General features: G+C 40.5%; 1 protein-coding gene across 1 annotated transcript in view; it reads right to left on the bottom strand.

Moving 5' to 3' along the window:
* Nucleotides 1-20,432, bottom strand: part of ALK (ALK receptor tyrosine kinase) — a gene marked incomplete at both ends in the record, with an annotated part of 325,717 nt that overhangs the window by 164,251 nt on the left and 141,034 nt on the right. The window contains one exon of the mRNA XM_084262264.1: nucleotides 11,914-12,115. Coding sequence (XP_084118390.1) covers nucleotides 11,914-12,115 — 202 coding nt within the window. The remainder of the gene's footprint in view (nucleotides 1-11,913; nucleotides 12,116-20,432) is intronic.

Below are 20,432 nucleotides of genomic sequence, written 5' to 3' on the forward strand. Positions count from 1 at the left end.
GAATCGCACATGGGGAGGTGTCCAGTACTCACCCTGGGCTGCAATAAGCAGTACCAAACCTGGGTACCCAAAATAAGCTGCTTTGGGCCTCCCTCAGCCTTTGGACCCAGAACAGGTAAAAGTGGAAAACACCTAAGTCAGAGACAAGCAGGACAGAAGCAAGAGGCAGGGAGTGAACATGCAAGAAAAGAGAATCAGACATGTTGAGGAGTTGGAAGGCCTGCTAAGAAGAAAAGCCTGGAAAACAAAACTAGAAGGGAAGTGTATGGTGAGACAGAGCAGGGAACAAGCGAGCCCTGGGTATAAGTGAGAAGAGATAAGAGAGCTGATGGAAAAACAGACATGTCTTTGTCCAAGACAAAACCACTCTCCCTGTTTTCAAATTTTTAAGGAAAGTCATCAGTTAAATTATATAGGTTGGTTTTTTTCCTTTCATAATAGAATATTGGTGGCAAGCAGTAAGTGAAAAGAAAACAAGATGTTCTTAGGAAAAAAAAACATTTAAAAACTGATAGCAGTTTGATTGTTGATAAACATTGAGGTTGATGGCATCTCTGTCTGAGGAGGGCTGTTTTACTAGGCGCTGCCAACTGCAACTGCCTTGGATACCGGCAATCGAAATCTCCTATCTAAAACAAAAATACTAAGAGCAGAGTCAATTCTCTTAAAACAGTCCAGATACGTGCCCCAGCCTTGACCTGGAGAAATTGCCTAAAGGAATGAAAGGAGCCAAAGTTCCCAGACAACTGGCTTTGAAAAAAAAGGAAATCAACTTGTGTCAGATGTTATCTAGAGACCTCTAAGAAATGAGCCTCTGAATAGCTCATCTGGCATGAAATAATAACAAATTGCAATCATCATGGTTTTGATATGGATCTGAATTGTCAAAAGCAATAGTCTATACTTCCTACACCACTGCCTCCTGAAAGCCAGGCATTTAGAAAGGAAAGGAGCAGAGATGCAAAAGCAGTTGGCTAGATTCAAGAACACTGTCTCCATTCAATCTAAGACAATATCCAGACAGATCATCTCACATTTTTATTTTCTGGCATAGTAGTTCATTTAGCTAGACACGCTTAGAGTGTTTAATATCCTAAAAATAATCAAGTCATCCATTGCACTTAATCGACTCATAACAATCTTCTCACTAAAGTTACCTTACATCTCTAGCAAGCACACTGCACAGAGAAAGTTTGTCTAGAATTTGTATTTTTCTTCTGCTGAACAAAATCAGATCATTTGGCTTCTTTACATTGAAATACTTTTTAATAAACATTTTTTTTTAAATAATCCCTGTAGTGTAATTTTGCTTATTATAAAAGGAATCATAATAACTGGCCACTGATCTGAATAAGAGAGAGCAGAGTTTGTCTCATTTACTCTACTGCTTGTGTTCCTTGCTAGACGAAGCAGAGTCATAAAAACTTCATTGCCTAGTGAAAGATTTAGACTCGTGCTGATCTTCTGCAGTCCTACCCTCCTATGAAGTTCATCAAGGATGGCAGATGGTGCTGCTGGTTCAAATCCCAGATTAGAATAGCTCTGTCTTGTCCAAAGGAACTTTATTACGCATCCTTGTGGCCTCAATCCATCAGCATGAATGGCATGAGAAGCCAGGGATGATCAGGGAAAGCTCCAATTACATTCAGTAAACAAACTTCACTGCTGCTATTTCCAATAGGAAATCATATTTAGTCAGGCAGATATAGGAGGCAACAAATATCACAAGGTTATGGACTGATATTTATCAAGAGCTGGCAACTGTTTTCAATGACTCAGAGACCTCAATGTCCTTAAAGAAAAGCAGATCAGCACACCACGTGCAAAAAATGTAGGGAAAAGGCAAGTACTTCCAAATGCAATGGGGAGGGCTCTTCACTTCTGTATACAAGATACAGAAACGCTCCTGTGCAATCCAGGAATGTTCATGGCTTCGCTCTATCACTTCACTTTAAGAACAGGCATTACCCAGCACAGCATGTGGAAAAGGCTTCTGCCACAGTGCCTGAGTCAAGACATAGCTGTATAGATCAGAGCACAAAGCAGATCTGACAACCCTGCTTGAAACCTGTGTCTAACGTTGGTGTCAACCCAACACCATGTTTTTGCCAGACTAGTTGCTGATGTTAATGGTTTGCCACTGCTTGTACAAAAGAGCCCTTGAGACAGTCATCATTTTGTTGCAGAAATATAATTTCTACTGTATGAGGCAGGTACTATAGAAGGCAATAAAATTGCAAGGCAAACAAAGGTGGCTATTTGACAGAAAAATGACAGAAAAATGCCTTCAGGTATTAGCAATACTAGTTAACAAATATAGTACATGAGTTTTAAAAGAAAAGCTCTGCAAAGTGCTTTCAAACTGGTGTCAAATGCTGCAACCCTCACTGTATTACTGAAGAAAGATGGCCCATTTGGTACTTTCCCCAATCTCTAAAAACAATCCCAAACCGTTTCCTCTGCCACTGCAGCAGGCATTAGAATCTGAATGGTTTTCTAGCCTTCATTTCCTTCAATTTCCCATTTGGGAAATTATTATTAACTTGCAAACTCCTGTTAAATCAATCTTTGGCTTCTTTCTAATATGCAGAATTCAATTGGAAGGTGCCGGTCAGCTTTATCAGAGTTCTCTCTCTTCTTTCCTGCGTGGAGAACACTGGATTTACCTGCCCTTGAGAATAACGGGCACCATTTTTGGTGGGGCAGGAAGACAGACAGTGTTCTTTAAAGTGAGGGTGCAAAGCTGCCCTGCTAGAACTGAACCCTGTGGTGTATTTCATGTAACAGAACTGCAATAACTTCAGAGCGATACGCGAGAACCTGGCTTTGAACGCAGAATCAACAGTATTAGCACTGTAACAGCGCTCTTAGCAGTCGGGTGGGTCAAGGACATGATTTTTAAGTCTTGTAAAGTTATCAGGACCCAGTTAATAGTTTCACTCTGAATCTGAAGGGAGGAATACTTGTAAATCTTCTATAGTACTTCTACACAGGGTAGGTTTGCCTTGGATAAGTTGATTCTTAAGCATTAGCAAGGAAAACCCAAAGGAAATTGCATACGATGCCAAACCGCACTCCGAGGTGGGACAGCCACACAGAGGAGGTTGCACAGAACTTATGAGGGTTTTAAGGTCAAAAATAAGTAGGAGATGCACAACTATACTGCAGGTCAGCAACTGAGGGGAGCAGAAAAGTAGCTAGAAACAAGGCTGGCAACATTAATGAGGCGTGTTGCCTACTCTCTGGAAACAAAGATTGGAAGCATACATGGACACTACATAGCAGAGGACCCAAAAGAGACTGCTTGCAAGACTCTGTAGCAGAACAGACACCTATACCAAGAAAAAAAAAAACACCAAAGAAAAAGGAAAAAAATAAGTACCAATGACAGTATGTGTAAGTGCTCAGGAAGAGGGGGTTGTGTGGCAACTTGTTTGCTTGTTTAGGTATTAGGAAACTGAAATTCATCCCTGGCATGTCTACACTGGTAGGAAGTACACAGGCTGGAATCAACACAGGGCTGTAAAGATTAATGTGGGATGGCTTTTAAAAATTGAAGTGGAAACCCTAGGTTGGGAGGGGAGGCAGGGAAATAGATCTATAAAACAAGGGAAACAAGTTAAAGGAATGAGAAAGCAGAGTGGGGAGGAAACCAGACTTTGAACAGCAAGAATAGAATAACAATCAGAAAAGAGGAACCTGCAAATAATTCTTAAGGGCAGAACATAAAAGTTTAAGAGGACAGATTTTTGTGCCCAGGATTGGGTAAGTACAGAAGTCAGATTTGGTTACTCAGAGTGATCTCAAGAAATTGTTTCAGCCACCTGAGAAATAATTTATATTAAAGAATCTTCAGTTTTGTAAGATAAAACACCCAAACCAGCCACTTGTAAGGGTGCCCCAATTCTTACTACCTGCAGGGTCAGATGTGCCACCCTCTGGGTTTTCATGCACAGAAGCAGCTCCCAGAGCCCAAGGAGATCACCAAAAGGTGCTGCCATTATCTGGAAGCCACAAGGATCCTCATGCACATTGGGCACCCAGCTCAACACCCTCAGCCCTTCTCTGCTACCATGTGTCCAGTACTGCTTTAAAAACAGCAGAGAAAAGCATTCCACTAAGTATCCACAACACTGAACTCAAAACCCTGTTTCTTTTTCTTCTGCTGTTCCATTCACTACACATTAAGTAATATGTTTTTCTAGCAAGTCAAATTTTGATCTATTTGACAATTTTTTTCCTAATTTGCTGCTTTTTTTCAACTTGAAAATAGCCTTTTTTTCCCTGTCCTTTTTAACAATTTTAATAGGAAATAGATTACACCACTTTGGCTTTGCCATTTGCATTTGAATCTGGCAAAGGTCAATAAAAGGCAGCACTGGAACCTATTAACTGTTGGATAACATGTATCACAAGACAGACAAGCCTATGTAATTTCTACTACACATGCACCACCCCCACCTCCCTGATTTCAAATCAGTTTGATTTGGACTGTAATCAACTGAAAGGAAGAAGAAAAAAAAAAAAGAAATAATTGCATTTATTTATTACTGAACTTACGTTGGTTGGCTTTGCTTGGTTCAAGAGGTCATACAATATTGCTGCTTCACAATATGATTTGCCCCAACAGCAAATGGCACTCAAAATTCAGTTTCTGGTAATGTGCCTATACAAATCTTTGTAATAAATAGTTCATTTTCATACACATGTCTGTAAGAGGAAATAAACTGCTACAAGTCCAATCTCAATTGACAGTGCAGTAAATCCTTCTGGAGCAATCTGAAGCTACAGCTTTGTTGTATTTGAGGTTACCATGCAAAAAGAAGGCAGGCATGAAATCTATTAAAAGGATCCTAGTTTCTCTCAAGAAATAATATAGCCCTTAACAGTTTTGCTGCTGATTAAGACATTTAAAGCCGAAGTGTACAGATGTGTACCTACTTCTAGTGCTGAAGCAACAACTTAATCTACATAATCTAGTTCTCAAGTGGAACGAGAAAGCCATCTTTCCACATGTGCAGACATTTGGGTATCCAGTTTTTACTGTTTGATAAAGCTTTGAAGGCATCCATTTCACCTTACACATTCTGAAGTGTTTTGATTTAAATCTCCTCATCCACTGTAGACTAACTAGCACTGAACTGCTCAAGGTGCCACAACCAGAGTTAAACCTTTCTTCAGATCTAGACTTGAGATAGTAAAAGATATTTTGCTGGGTGTAGATGAAAAATTTATTTCCAAACACAAGTATCTGCTAAGGAAAGGACTGATTCTTCACAGGTGTCAAGGACAGTATCTTTTGAAAAGTGAAGGACAAAAAAAGACACCAACATTTTTTTCCCCGATTATTTCTCTGCATTTAATTTGACAGACTGAAAGCGACTAAAGGTTGGCTAGCAGATAACAGCAGAGAGAAAGTTTAAGTGCTAATTTTCTGTCTGAAACAACTGAGGTTTCTTCTATAAGTAAGGATTAGTGTTGCCTCCTCACCAAGGCAGGAGAGTTTAATTTCTAATGAAACCATAAATCCAGATTATTTTCCTGGATTACCTGAACTTCTCAAATTTATAGTTTAGACTAAATGACTTGAACTCTTGGTTTAGAATTCTCTGAGAGTAAAATGTGCTGTAAATTTTTGAGACATATGTCGATTCCTAAAAATGAGTTTAAGTGCCCATATAAAGTACCATAAATGCACACACTTTGGTCTTTGTTCATCTTATGTTGTAGCCCATTCATTTGCAAAACAACAGCTTGAACTCAGTAAATATTTTTTAAGGAGAAACAGGCAAAAACCCATCCACAAAAAAGCTGAGCAAACCCATATTACCACTAACCTGAGGAAGGTAATTTTAAGGTTAAAGAGTTCCAAGAAAGTAAATTCCTTTTACTAGTCTGTGAGACAGACTATTGAAGCTATTGAAAAGAAAGAAAAAAAAAAAGAAAAAAGAAAAAACCCACCAACATGAAATGGAACAATACTAGTATGAGACATAACCTTCAGACTTCAAGCCCCAAGGTCAAATGTGACAGATGCTCGTGATTCCTTCATTTATTTTTCTTGACATCTATCAATGCAATCAATCTCCAGTTAAGTTGTAGATGCCAGAAAGGGAATAGCCTATCATGATTTGTAGTAACCTTCAAAAACAGGCACTTTTTCTCTGTTAGAAGTGCTCTGTGCAGAAATATACATGCACCTTCTACAGTACTGCCAATAGAGAGTAGCAGTATTTTATGGCTTCCTTTCTCATGCATCAACGTTCAGATCTCAGGTTTTCTTTAAGAGAATCTTTCACTTCACATATTTACATAAAAGTCTTCAGACGAATCTCAGGTATGGTTAAGGCTCTAGACTAGTCTAGAGGTCCTAGTCATATGGCTTGCAAGTCATTTTATGTGGTTTGCATAGGCATGCCCAATTCAAAAGCTTTCAAGTTCAGTGCCAACAGTTCTGTGCAGGGATTCTGCAGTCCACATGCCCTAAGCGTGGGGTCACAACAGATCAGGTTGAGCAGTCAGTCCTACAGCCTTAGCCTCCCTTTGCCTCTAAAGTGTTGCAGGAGACAGAGCCACACCAACATAAAGCAATTACAATATAAAAGACACAAAATCACCCAAGAGAAACTACCCGGCTCTTTCCTATGGAGAAAATGCAGCAACATGATGGAACAGTCAGTGTGTCCAGCTCGTGCAGAAAGTGTGGGACAGAGGCCAGAAGGTAACTCAATCCATCAGTTCAAACCTTATCTTTTGAATGTCCATCTGAACAAGGCTGGAATCCTGATATTCTTGCTCTACTAGCTGCCCTGAGGATATTTCCCACCTCTTCTCTTCAGGGAGGCCTCAGTTACCTTCAGTTGTGTGTAGAGTATTAAGATCCACTTGTTACATTATTTTTGGGGGCAAGCAGATGATTATGGAATTAATGATGAGGGAAGTTTGCAATCAAAGACCAAACAGAAGTTATGCTGTCACTTGCTATAGACTTAATAACAGTTGGTATGATGTATACTATACAATACTGCAACTCGCCATTAATAGTGCAGGTAGAGATATAAAATAATAATGGTCATTAAAATGAACAATGCTGGGTTTGTCTTTGCCCAACAACCTTCTCCAAAATACATGGATCAAAAAAATAAAAACCAATCCTGTATTGCAAACTGTGACCTCACTGACAAGTTTTCCCTTGTGTTTTCCTCACTCTACTAAGCACATTTACAATGTTACTAGTTTTATAATTATAAATTTAACAGATGGGGAAAGAAAAAAAAAAAGAGGTTAAATTAAATCAGTGACAGTCTGAGTAGCATCCAGAAGTCAACATTTAAATTGTGGAAGTAACTCTGCTTTGCTAAATAACTGATATGCTACGTAAACATACCTGCTGCTTCCTCACCTCCGGGACCACAAAAGAGGAACACCATTAAACAGCAACAAGATAGGACTGTGTTCAGCACCATGGGAGCAGAAAGCCAGCAAAATACAGTACCCACATCTAGTGGCATCTGGGATAAATCAGAAAGCGCTGTGCTCCATGGCAGGAATGGTAACAACTCTTATGTCATTACAAAGAGTTAACAGAACTGAACTGATTTTCTCCCTGTATACAGCAGAATTGCAAGAGATGCCAGAAGAGAATAACTGGATCAAAACCACGGCTACAAAGTCAGATCATCTAGAAAGCCGATTGCACAACAAATCTAATTCTAACAATACAGTAACGTGGGGTTCTCCATAAAGGAGTCCTACTTATTGTTTAGGAACTAAATTAGAGAAGGTTTAACCAAAGGTGTTCCAGAACCCATACATTAAATTCAGAGTAAGACCTTTCTGCTCTTTAAAGAAAATAAAAAGGTATACAATTCTGTTGAGCTGATGAACAAGGATGTAAATATCTTCTGAGCAGCAAGCATTGTTGTAGATATTGTGTAGAAAAGCAGATATTATGTAGAAAAGCTATTAGTGTATTTGGCAAAGTTTCTGTATAATACAAAACAAGCATGCCTTTGCCAGCCTCTGATGTTTCATCACTCAGGAACCATTCATAGCTATCACTTCTGGCATATTCTTCCTGATGTCTGTTCCATCTGCCCTATCCTACTGCTATGTAACGCATCTTAAATCAGCTAGCTTTCTTCCCACGCGCAGCAGATCAGCTGGAGTCAAATATTTCAAGTAAGAAGATAAAACAAATATGTGTCTTCCACACAAAAATAGTCTGTAATGACTATGCATCATTATGGAATTGGTACTATTCTAGTCCACAGCTTGGGCTATTTTTATCTAGAGAGAACGAGACCGGAGGAGCAAACAGAGCATCACTAGTTCTGCCTTTGAGTCTCTGTGTGTGCTAAGTAGCCAGCAAAGGCACATCTGGTGTTTTACACAAAAAGACAACACAATTGAACCCTGCTGGCAAATAAAAATTGGGTGCTATACTGTCTCTACCTGGCTAATAACATCTTGTAACTTTACATATATTCTACTTGAAGTCAGTTCCAAGGGCTGTCAACCAACACCTTTGCTTGCCTGCTTTCACCCAGAATGAAAGAGTAATACCTGACAGCATCTGTCTTTTTCTCTTGTACATGCAAGTGAACTGGGAAGAACTTGTAAGCTGCATATGTAACTCAGGGTATGTGGCTTATAAAGGGGAAAAACCAGTCAGGGAGAGCAATATCCTGACACTGTGCATAGTTCAAGATACGAGAAAATCCACCTTGGAATTAACGTACTGTTCTGCCACCCTGCAGGGGCATTTGTTTCAGTAAAGCATACTCTTTCCACTTTGAGCTGGATTTTAAGCAATGGCACAGACTTATTACTGCACATACGGGTTGCTGGGAACAACACACACTTTACATCTCATTTGCAAAACCATATATAAAGTGCACAGAATCAAAAAAATGTCACCTGTGAAACTTTAAAGCGCTTTTACTTCTAGCACAGGCTCATCAACGAGGAATTCCACCACCTGGAGCTAAAGTCTTTATAAAGCTTTTTAAATCAACTGGTTAACATGCAGGCAAAGAATTTGTTACAAAGCAATACAATTCTTTGCAATTTCCAAGACAAAATAAAGAATTAAACAGAACAAATTTCCACTGCAGGACTGCTGGTTCATTTAAGGACTTTACTGAGTTATTCCTGACTTCCAATCAGCTATTCCTAATTCCTATTTAAAGAAGATTTGTTACAAAAGTGAGATTTGCATGGCTTGTCATCCAAGCTGGGATAATCAAATATTATCATTCCAAACAAAGGGTAAAGGAGCACTGAAATTCTGGAATGGAGGTTCAGGGCAAATGGTAACAAATCGTGGCTACAGTCTGTGGGTAGGTACTGAACTGTCCCTATGGACATTTATGCAGGCACAATACTGGAGCCTTTCTGCATTGCTGAGCTGGGGAAAGAGCCACTACCTCTCATAGTGAAGAGACAAGACCGGGGTGGGGGAGGGAATGAACAGCCAGTTGCACCAATTGCCAAGTTCTATAGCACACAAAGTACCAAGGAGTCAGCCACACAAAACCATGAAAGCCACAAGTGCATCCTCCCTACTCCATGTGCCAGAGAAACGCGGCTGGGGAGCAAGCGATACTACTTGCAATGCATGGCATAGCCAAGCTGTAACCAAAACCATCTCCTTTAAAAGCACAGACCCTTCTACTGTGGTGGTGATCTTCATCTGCAACACACAGCTGAGCAGTCTGTATTGTCTCCAGCAGATGGCAAAGGTAGGTGTTTGTTATGGTAGTTAGAGTGATTTTCCCCCTTCCTTCAAGGCTCCTTACACACATAAGGTCTTGCACCTAGGCAAGAAGGAACCCCAGATATATATACAGACTAGAGAAGAGGTCCTTGAGAATAGCCCTGCTGAGAAGAACCTGGGGGTTCTGATGGAGGAGAAACTTAACATGAGCCAGCAGCGTGCTCTTGCAGCTTCAAGGCCAATGATATCCTGGGCTCCATCAGAAGAGGGGTGGCCAGCAGGGACAGGGAAGTGATTGTGCCCTCTCTACTCTGTCCTCGTGAGGCCCCATCTGGAGTTCTGTGTCCAGTCTGGGGCCCACAATACAAGAAAGATGTAGAACTGTTGGAGAGGGTTCAGAGGAGGCCACGAAGATGGTTAGAGGGCTGGAGTACCTCCCTTACAAAGAGGCTGAGGAAGCTGGGCTTGTTCAGCCTGGAGAAGAGAAGGCTGTGAGGGGACCTCATTGCAGCCTTCCAGTACCTGAAGGGAGCTTATAAACAGGAGGGGAATCAACCTTTTAAAAGGGTAGGTAATGGCAGGACAAGGGGAAATGGATTAAAGCTAAAGCAGGGAAGGTTTAGATTAGATATTAGGGAGAAGTTCTATACAGATACAGCAGTAAGATGCTGGAACAGGATGCTCAGAGTGGCGGTGGCTGCCCCATCCCTGGAGGTGTTCAAGGCCAAGTTGGATGGGGCCCTGAGCAACCTTGTCTAGATCATGCTTGGAGGTTGGTGGCTTGGCCTGTGTCAGGGGGTTTGGAGCTCTGTGATCCTTGGGGTCCCTTCCAATCCAGACCATTCTATGATTCCATGACACCTGTCTGTGCTCCCACTGATTTCAGCTTGCCCACATATCCAAGCTAGAACTCCTCCACACAGCACAGCAAAGCACTTTTCACAGAGCAGTATTCCCTGCAAGTGCCAAGGAACAGCAGCACTGCCAATGCAGGAGGCACTTTGCACAAAGCATGTTTATTAGCTGCGACATAGAGCACAGCGTTTGCAAAGTGCTAAGGAAGAAGACAGCTGCTGCAGCTCCCCTAATTACCTTTCCCCAGACATCAACTGTAATTTACAATTTGGATGATGTCGCTGGAGCTAAGTATGATCTAGATCCAGAGACAAGCTTTCCTCCTCGCTTTCACAGGCCATGTGTTATATGAGAATTACAACTATTCAAACTGTTTCTATGAGCTAGGTTATCTCCTGTAAGGTTTTTTATTGCACATTCTCCTTTTGCTACAGGAAAACACAGAATTTGCTGTAGACAGTAATCAGATAATCACATCTTGTTACAAGCACAAGCCAGCAGGACTTGTTATTAGAAACTCTCTAATCTATCACATCAAAACAAAGAACATTTGAGATGCTTAGAAGAAATTATGCTTCTTAACACACATTTCACAGCAAAAGTAAAAAAATAAGCTTTTTTTAAAAAAAACAGCGTATAGAACAGGTAGAACATTAGCCTCATATATACATCCAGATTCAATTAGTTTTGAAATATTTACTGTGTTCAGCTCCTGCTGTTTTGCTGCTAGCCAAAATTCAAGAGAATGCACAGGAAGTCTGACAAATTAAGACACCGACAACAATTAAGATTAATTGCACGAAGAGGATAAAACATTTCAAACAGTTGTACCCTTGAAAGATCAAAAGCTTTCCTCCTCTGGCAGTAGCTCTGAACTACTTTACTGACAAGAAACAGCTTTTTCAAAAAACACAATGCAAGACAAAAATTAAAACATATGCAGACACGTGAAGCTGCAAAGGCTCAGTAGACATTCTAAGCCCAATACTGTACTTTGGTAAAGTAGTAGTAAAAAGAAAACAGACAGAACAAATTGGATAGAAAAGCTTTAAAGCTAAGAATGAGTATCCACACTATGCACTACTTGCAAGCACTGAGAATAAAGATGATGTCAACTTGAACACTCACTGTTCCATGGATCAAGTGGATGCTTTGTATAATAAAACAAGCACCAAGTTTCTATGATAATTTAGACCCATGCAAGACACAGATGTACTCAGTGTGGTGTCCTGCTCCCCTGAGTAATAGATGTCCAGCACAGATTTTGTGGCTGTATTGCTATGCCACTGTGTGATTCTTTTCAAATCAAGCTGTGAGTCAAATGAGAGGTTGAGACTTACCCATGTTTCTCTGGACCCACCACTGATAAGATTTCGCTGCTGCTTTCATCAATGGGAAGCAGACGAGCAATGTATTCTCCACTCTGCTGGTAAAACTTATAAACAGCCACTTGAACTATGCATTGGTCACTGCTGCTTCTCAGCCAAGGGCTCAGGATGACGGGGCTTGGCCTCTCCGATGCATTGAGAAACAGAAATGAACCTAGAACAGATGAGGCAACAAGAAAGATTTTACAGAAAAAACCCAAACAACTCAACTCCGAAAAGCATCATAGAGTCCAGCTGAATGCTTGCAATTTTTCATACCCCCCAAAGATTTGGAAAGCTTGCCTATTTTGTATTAAACCTGTTAAGATCTTCCTGGGCAAGCAACATTTCAACTCACCTTTAGATGGTCTAAAACAAAGATTACATTTAGATTTAACTCCCAGAAGGAAAAGCATAAAGTGGAAAAAGCCATAAACATTAAGGGCAGGGAACAATAACAAACAGTAACAATAAAACTTAATCAACCAACAGACTTCCAAAGTTTAGCCCAGGCAGGTGATTAAAGAGTTTCAGGTTTAGGTTCTTGCTTTCATGTACTTATTCTTCCTGGACTTCAACCCCATCTCTATAACTTCTCAGGTGTGATCCAGACCCAAACATTATTACCTTGTTTCAGTGGGATCCTGATTTGACAGCTCTGATATGTAATTAATTTATTTTATAATACTTTCTATTTATTTCACCCCCCCAAAAAAAGAACACAAATTTAATAGCTTTACTTTTGCTCTTCTATAAACAGAAGAGTGCAGCATTTTTAAGTTATTAGAGCCAGGATAAAGGCCTGACATAATTTTATTTCTTAAGCAATTCATTCTAATGTATTAATTTTATATGCAGCTAATCCACATTAAACATTTCATTATTATCCACTACATTGACTCCCTTGGCCTAATTCTATTTCAACACAATCTGAGGCTTATCCAGTGGGACAGAGGTAATGCATTTTCATCACACTGTTGCTCATTTCAGGTAAGTCAAATTGCTCCCTTTTGGCAGCTGACCAATTTATCAATTTGGTCACAGAGCAAGCACACTGGGGTGTGCAGTTGGTAAATGAAAGGTGCAGTTAGGTAAATGAAAGGGACCAACCCTTGAAGCAAGAGAAACTGTGATATTGTACAGGTTCTACCAAGTCTGGTCAGATAATCAAGACAATGAGGTTTTACTTCCTGGAAGTCCATTAATGAAGATGGTTCATTAATACTTAAAACATGTAGAACTGATGAACAGTTTAATTGCATAGAGAAATCACAGAATCACAGAATTGTAGGGGTTGGAAGGGACCTCGAGAGATCATCGGGTCCAACCCCCCTGCCAAAGCAGCTCCCTAGCTCATATTGCACAGAGAGGCGCCCAGACGGGTCTTGAATATCTCCAGAGAAGGAGACTCCACACCCCCCTGGGCAGCCTGTGCCAGGGCTCTGTCACCCTCACTGGGAAAAAGTTCTTCCACATGTTGATGCGGAACTTCCTGTGCTCCAACTTGCAGTCATTGCCCCTTGTCCTGTCCCCACAGACCACTGAAAAGGGGATGGCTATTTCCTCCCGTGTCCTGTACTTTACAGCCCTGTTGAGCCTTGATATTTAAACCTTTATTGAAATGTGCATGAATTTTATCAGGAGCAGCAGCTTGGCTTTGAAAATACCAAGGTTGAATCTTCAGAGGAATGATCTTCCACAAGACTGAGCATGGCTCAACTGAGATCCAGGGCGTCTAAGAAATTCTATGGAGGAGACACGAATGGATCTTGTTCACCTTCCCCTTGGTGTCTAAGCTGTGGACCAGAAAGTGCAAATCAACCACTCTGAGCTCCTCTGGTAGTTTACCTCATCCTAAAATGGTGAATTACCCTTTGGTGGTTCCCATATCTCTGCACTGAACTGAGGGTCAAGAGCCCAGATTCTGATATCTCACTGTCACATGCTGGTTAGAACAGAGGAGTTGTACTCATGCTCACAGATGTCCCCTTTGAAAAAGTCTGATTTGGCAATTCATCTCAGGTCACACACAGGGTAATAACAGAAGGGCTAAAAATGGAACCTGGATTCCTGTCAACCACCATGGCTCCCTCCCATACAGACATTTATCATAAGCAACATTTTTGACAAACTTGTCAAAAACAGCGTTCTTGACATTGACATCACATTAATGACATATCTAAAACTGGAAAACATCTGTAATGACACAGGCAGAAATATGTAACATCAGCCTGCTCAGATGTTCAGGTTTGCAAACAGAGAGGAGTGAAATGTAGTCATAGCCCTTTTTTTCAATCACAAGATTCCTTTATATGAAATAACAGCCTTTAATACAATTACTAATGAAATGGTTTGATGAGTGTAAACAAACTCTAATTGTCACGGTTATATATACAGGGTATTTTTGCCGGTCAGTAAAATAAAAATGAAAACCCAGCCACATGTATCATCGTTCCTGTCTCTCCCTTCTGTTGCAAACAAAAGAGAATTAGAGCAGTAAATCTTGTGGCTTTAATTGTACCATCCCCATAAGAACACTGAAATCTGTGACATGAAAGGGAGCAAAGAGACTTCTGCTGGTGGCAGAAAGACACTAAGCACTGCAATAATTGCTGATGGGAACTTGCCAGGTGCGAGAGCCATTTGCTCATCTTACTGCATTGAATGGGGAGTCAGATTTTAAAAATAACAAAGGCAGCTCTCATTCCTTGTTTTCTTGCAGTGGTTCTAAATAAAGTGAGCTTCCAAGGATAGTCCGTCCTGTGCCCAAACTCAGGGCCAGGTTTGAAACATCAGTGAAATCCAGCAGTAGACAAGACTAGCTGCAACAGCAAATTTGTCACATAGTCACTGAACTCCTTTGTTTTGGCTTTTATAGTTCAACTTTCTATTTACAGGGCTGACACTTTGAAATTGTGTTTTCATCACATGACCAGTTCTACCTAATAAATTACATTGCTAAAAGGAATACAATTTTGCCATGGAACACACTCCCAGGATGCTGGGAGGAACTGCCCCACACTGCGCTGCTGTGAAGCTGTGCTGGGAAAATCACTCCCAAGGACACAGGTGGCCTCACCACCAGTAGAGTCCTGCCAGAAACGTCCTCCTTGCATGTACTTCTGGGAAGATCTCCTACCAAAGCAAATACTAGAGCTATGACAGATTACCTGTTTTTTATTATTATTATTATTTTAAAAAGGAGAGAATAAACATAATTTTGTTCTCGCTTTTGGAAGCTGAACCATCTGGTGTGCGACCTCCCTATCTGCTGCAGGGTTCTCTTCTTGGCCTTACTTCTCGTCTAGTCCATAAGCACTAAGGAAATAACAATCAGAGCCACATTTGGCTGTGGTGTTTCCAAAGTTGCAGTGAGGGGTACTTGCTATGAAACCACACAGGTTTTGTTACATGGCAGAATCTGAAGATTCCCGCTCACACACTACAACCTCAGTCTGCTTCTTACAGAGCCGACCAGTGAGTTCCTATAGCAGTGGCCTGAACAATACAGCATACACTAACATCACACATACTCTTTTCCACAGAAGCAAACCCAAAACACCAATTCAGACAAAGCCAATTTCAGGAATTTGCTGTCTTCAAAGGATACTTGACATCTCTGTCAGTCGGCTGCATACATATACAAAGACAACAACCCACAGTGGTCCAAATACTCTCTCATTTAAGTTGACAGGACTTACGCTACTGAACTCAATGGTGTCAAACCCCACAAAGGAATAATTAACATGTCTGAAGTGAAAAATGACATATTTTGATCACAAATCTTCATACTCCTTCCTTTAAAAAGCACAATCTCTTCATCAGTGTTTGCCAACGTTTCATGTGATGGCCTCCCATGGGATTAAGATAAGGCACCATTTCCAGGATCAAATTAGAGACCACTACTTCAAAGGAGCTAAAAGATCATGTGGAGATCGATTCCTCATCCACACCAAGGGACAGAAGGCTATTCAGCTTCACACCAGTGGGTCTTTCTAGGCAAAATCAGAAGCTACATGTTCCTTTGCATTTCCCTCTAGTGGGAGAGAATTCACGTGGTACAGAGATCACTGTTTAGACCTGAAGACCCTGATAATTTCCTTGCACTTATTTTCACCTATTGGCTTGCAGCTCTAATAAGGCTCTTGGGATCTTCCTGCGTGAATAGCTAGAAAAAGCACTGTAGCTTCAAACAAACTTCTGGGGCTATTTAGATATCAAGGGATATAAGCTGAGATGAAAGGCCCCTTCACAGTACATGCTGCCAGTGTCACGTTCTACTGCTCAGGACTCTGAAGGATCTATTTGCTTTTCAGAACGATGTTCACCAATGAGGCATTTCAGGAGTCTTCCACTACAGGTTTTAAATTGGACTCTGGCGGGCAGCGCAATGCTGATATTAAAGAGATGCAGTTAAAATAATCACATCGTAACTAAATATACAGCCACAGACCCCGGCACTTAAGCACTTCCTGGGTCCTCAGCTCATTCATCATCATCACCACACAGAACCCTGTGGTTGCAGTGGGAACAGCATTCAGTCTTTTACACCAAATACACCTGTGTTTGCATTTTGCAACTAAAACCCTACCAACAAATTCTCTGTGGTGTTTCAGAAACTGCAAATACTTTTTCCACGTTCCCCCTAAATGCTCACAAACTTTGGGATAAACCTAGCAGTAGTACTTCGCTTCTAATCATATTTTTCCTTACATTTTTAATACCTGCTGTGACCATGCAATGGTTTTCCTGATCCTCACGTGTTGTGTCTCACAACATCTCCGGCAACTTGCTGTCATTCCAGACAAACATACATGAAGAGGGTCTTTACACTTAAGCACAGGGAATTACTGCCATTGGCATAATAGGAGTACTGCATGACAAATTAATGTAGCTTGCATGAAAAAAATTGCTGTTGATCCTTTGGAATCTTCTTTACATCATCTTAATATTCATGTCACAAAAAGGTTTGTCAGCTTAGTAGCAAGATATTTTTGAGATGATGAATACAGCTTCGAGTTGTGCTGTTCAGAACTAATGAGGTAACAGCTATATGTACAGAAGAAATCTGATGCTAATGTACTGTGCATGTACAGATACGCTAAGAATAAAGCACCCATCCAAAGAAGCTTTCAAATTGAGGGGTACAGACTGGTAAGACTCAAAATCACATGGGCAATGAAGACCATTTCTGCAATCATTGGCTGAACATCCATCTGATACGGACGCATAAAACATCTGAAACTCAAGTTAATGAGAACACTGAGGCAACCCTAAAATGTTCAAAAGAGATAGCCTAGGAACTGAGCAAGCCGAGTATTCTATTGCTAGCACCTTTGAAAGGTGGTTATCTGCTGATTACCCATTCACTTTGAACGTACCCTGCTAACCGCTTGTACTCTAAATCCTTCCTAGTCAGGGTTGGGGTAAATGCAAAGAGGAGCCAGGTTGGTTTCCTCTGCTAAGCAGCCTCATGATGCTCAGTGAGGTCAGTGCACCCTATTCCATGCTGGTATCACACAATCAAATAAGATCCTATAGACATAACATCAAACAGGATCACTGGACATCAAAATCAGTTACATAAGTGGCATGCACTAGAATTCACAAAGAGGGAAGTTCAATTATTTGAAAGTAATATTTACCAATGCACCAAAGCAAATAATACAGAGCAGACATCCAGATACCTGGTACAAATTAAAGAGTTCCCATGCCAGTTCAAGCAGATTGCTTCCCTAATAACCAAAGAGCATAGCTTTGTTATTTTAGCTTACTTTCTTGAAAAGCAAGGCTGAAAACACAGCTAGGTTGACTTAATCTGATCACAGTTACAAAGCAGCAATTTAACAATCCTTTATAAAACCGACAGATTGTTATTCTGAACATAAACTCCATCTTCCTACTAAAAGGATTTTATTACTTTTCATGTACAAGTTCAATACTCTACCAGATTAAATTAGAGCTGTAAAAACTATTAACAGTCAACGTCTGTTGGGGACTGTACAGTAGGAAAAAAAAATTAAATCAGGTTTTATAGTCTTTGGAGATGCTGACTGGTGAGAACGTTTCCACTAGTACCACAAAACATCCCCCAGAGCTGGTCTTTGGATTCTTCATTTTACATTCGACTTCCAAATTATCTATCCCAGCAAAACTCTCATAGCAGGAGGTCTGTAGCTGGTAAAAGCCATGGAAGACCTGGGCACTACCTGAGTGACAACATTATGAAAATTTACTGTTACACTTTTCCTAGGCTTATTTATACAGATTTTCTAATTGCCTCATCAAGGCTCCAAAATGTGCTGAACACTAAGAATGTGAATAGTCTCCAGTGCTAAGCACAATGTGATTGCATAAGCACCAGAAGATTTGCAACACACTATACTTGCATCTGACTTAAAATTCATGAAGGTAACAGCCTTTGAATTATTACAAAATTTGGAGCTGAACCATTCTTAACAACCTAATTATGGTGACTGGGTATCTTACCTCTTTTAAGTCGATCAGCTTTCTTGCTATTAGCTTAAATGGAGCCAGGATTTCACTTCTAATACTTAGCAGGTATGTGAGCACATTCCTCTAGATGATGCAAGAGCAACTCAGAAACACTAATGAATTCATACAAACTCTTGCGGGCGTGTAATACATTTCACAAATGGACAAGGTAAGGCTGAGATTAAACAACTGCAAAAGGCATGTGGCAAGATTGGTATCAGAGCAGAGAACTGCAAGTCAACTGTCTTTAAAATTACCTCCTATTGAAGTATTTTTCTTTTCCAAAATATCAAGAGGAAGGCCTATATTAAATCAAAGCAAAATAAAGCCAAATTTTGTCCTCTCACTATGTCATCAGGCAGATTTGTTTTGCCCCTATCATTTCTTTTAAATTTAAAGGCTATACTCATATAAAGCCTTGTCCCTCAAACAACTAGCATTCACTGTGATCCTTGGGAACTGCAGCAGTGCTACAGAAACACTGCTTGAAGTTAGGAAAGTGAGGAACCCTCCTTTTCTCACACCCCAGTCCCAGCAGTTTTCTTATTGATTTACCTCATCTCTTAGAGACAATCCTAAAACCTTACACGCAGAGGGAGCAGTCTCCTAGCAGTGACCTTCACACAGCTCTTTTGCAGGTTTCCCCTGTTGCTTCCCTAAGCTCACATACTATGCTTGAGGTTAAGTCCAGAAACTATAAAACTTTACTACTGTTTATCAGTTTAAATTCCAATAATCCCTAGCTTGACCATATGGAAAACTGAATCCCATCCCACTACTGACTTTACGTGGATAATAATAAAAGATGCTTTTCTCACAAAATATGTTACATCCAGTTTTTCAAAAGGAAAACGTCAGAAGGAAGAAGATGAAAACAATTAAAAGCTCCAGGTATTGCCTTCTGTAATGGGAACTAGAGCCAGATGCTGTTACAGCCCAATTCCTAAATGACTCAGCAGTGTTTGCTCCCAGCTGAAAAGCAGTGAACTGAAAAAAGTAGTTAGTTAATTAAAAACTTAAAATTCAATGCTGAAATTAAAATCTTTCCCAGAGAATGACAAAAGAGTGTTTAAATAATTCAGCCTTGCACAGCTGATTAACCAATATGCATCTTCTGCTGCTGACAGAGGCAAATGGCAAGTTAGAGATCTCTGTTCTGAGACTAGCAGATGGGAGAATTTTCTGTCATTGTGAGCAAGACAGACAGACAGACCTAAAGGGAAAGCCAAGAGGGATCTGGTTCTGTCAATAAAACCAGAAAGACGGAATGCCTGTTCAGTACTTCACAGTGTACACAGTAGTTAAGAGGAAGGTGTGAAAGGAAGCCTAATGCTGTGCCTCCAGTGACTACTTTGCTCTCAAGTGTGTTTATTTGATTACACTCAGGAGGCTAAAAGCTTAAAAATTAACAAGTCTGACAATACTCCTACACACAAGCACCTGAACAGACCTGGAACAGAACAGGGATTGCAATAACTCACGGTTCAGTAACATCAGAAACCACACTAAACAAGCAACAAGTACTCTGAGTTATTCCACCACTAGAAAACCCACAAGAAAAGGTACATAATCAAAGCTATCTGGTGTCGTCCTCCTCCTTCTCCATTCTCTGCCAGAATTAAACTCATCACATAGGAGCTGCCATTACATCAGCTTTAAGTGCACAACAGTCATGTAACTCAGATCACAGGAGAATCATGAAACTGGTCTACAGGTAACATAAATATTGAGGGATGGTATGTTTTAATGTCTCGTACATCTTAATCTGTCCTTGCCAGATACATACGTGTATATCTATGCACATAGTACCAAGAGACAACTAGGTGGCCAGCTGTCCCCAAAAGTACTGGGAAAGTCAATGATCCCATCCAGATAGCATAATGCCTCTATGACCAAATCTCTGCCCATCCTAAAGCTCAGGCATCCTTCCATGATCTCCAGGGTCCACACCACTTCCATCTCCACTTTGCCTTTCAGTAACTTGTTAACAGTTCTGC

This window comes from Gallinula chloropus, assembly GCF_964237585.1.
Source record: "Gallinula chloropus genome assembly, chromosome: 3".
In the NCBI taxonomy this organism is placed as follows: Eukaryota; Metazoa; Chordata; class Aves; order Gruiformes; family Rallidae; genus Gallinula; species Gallinula chloropus.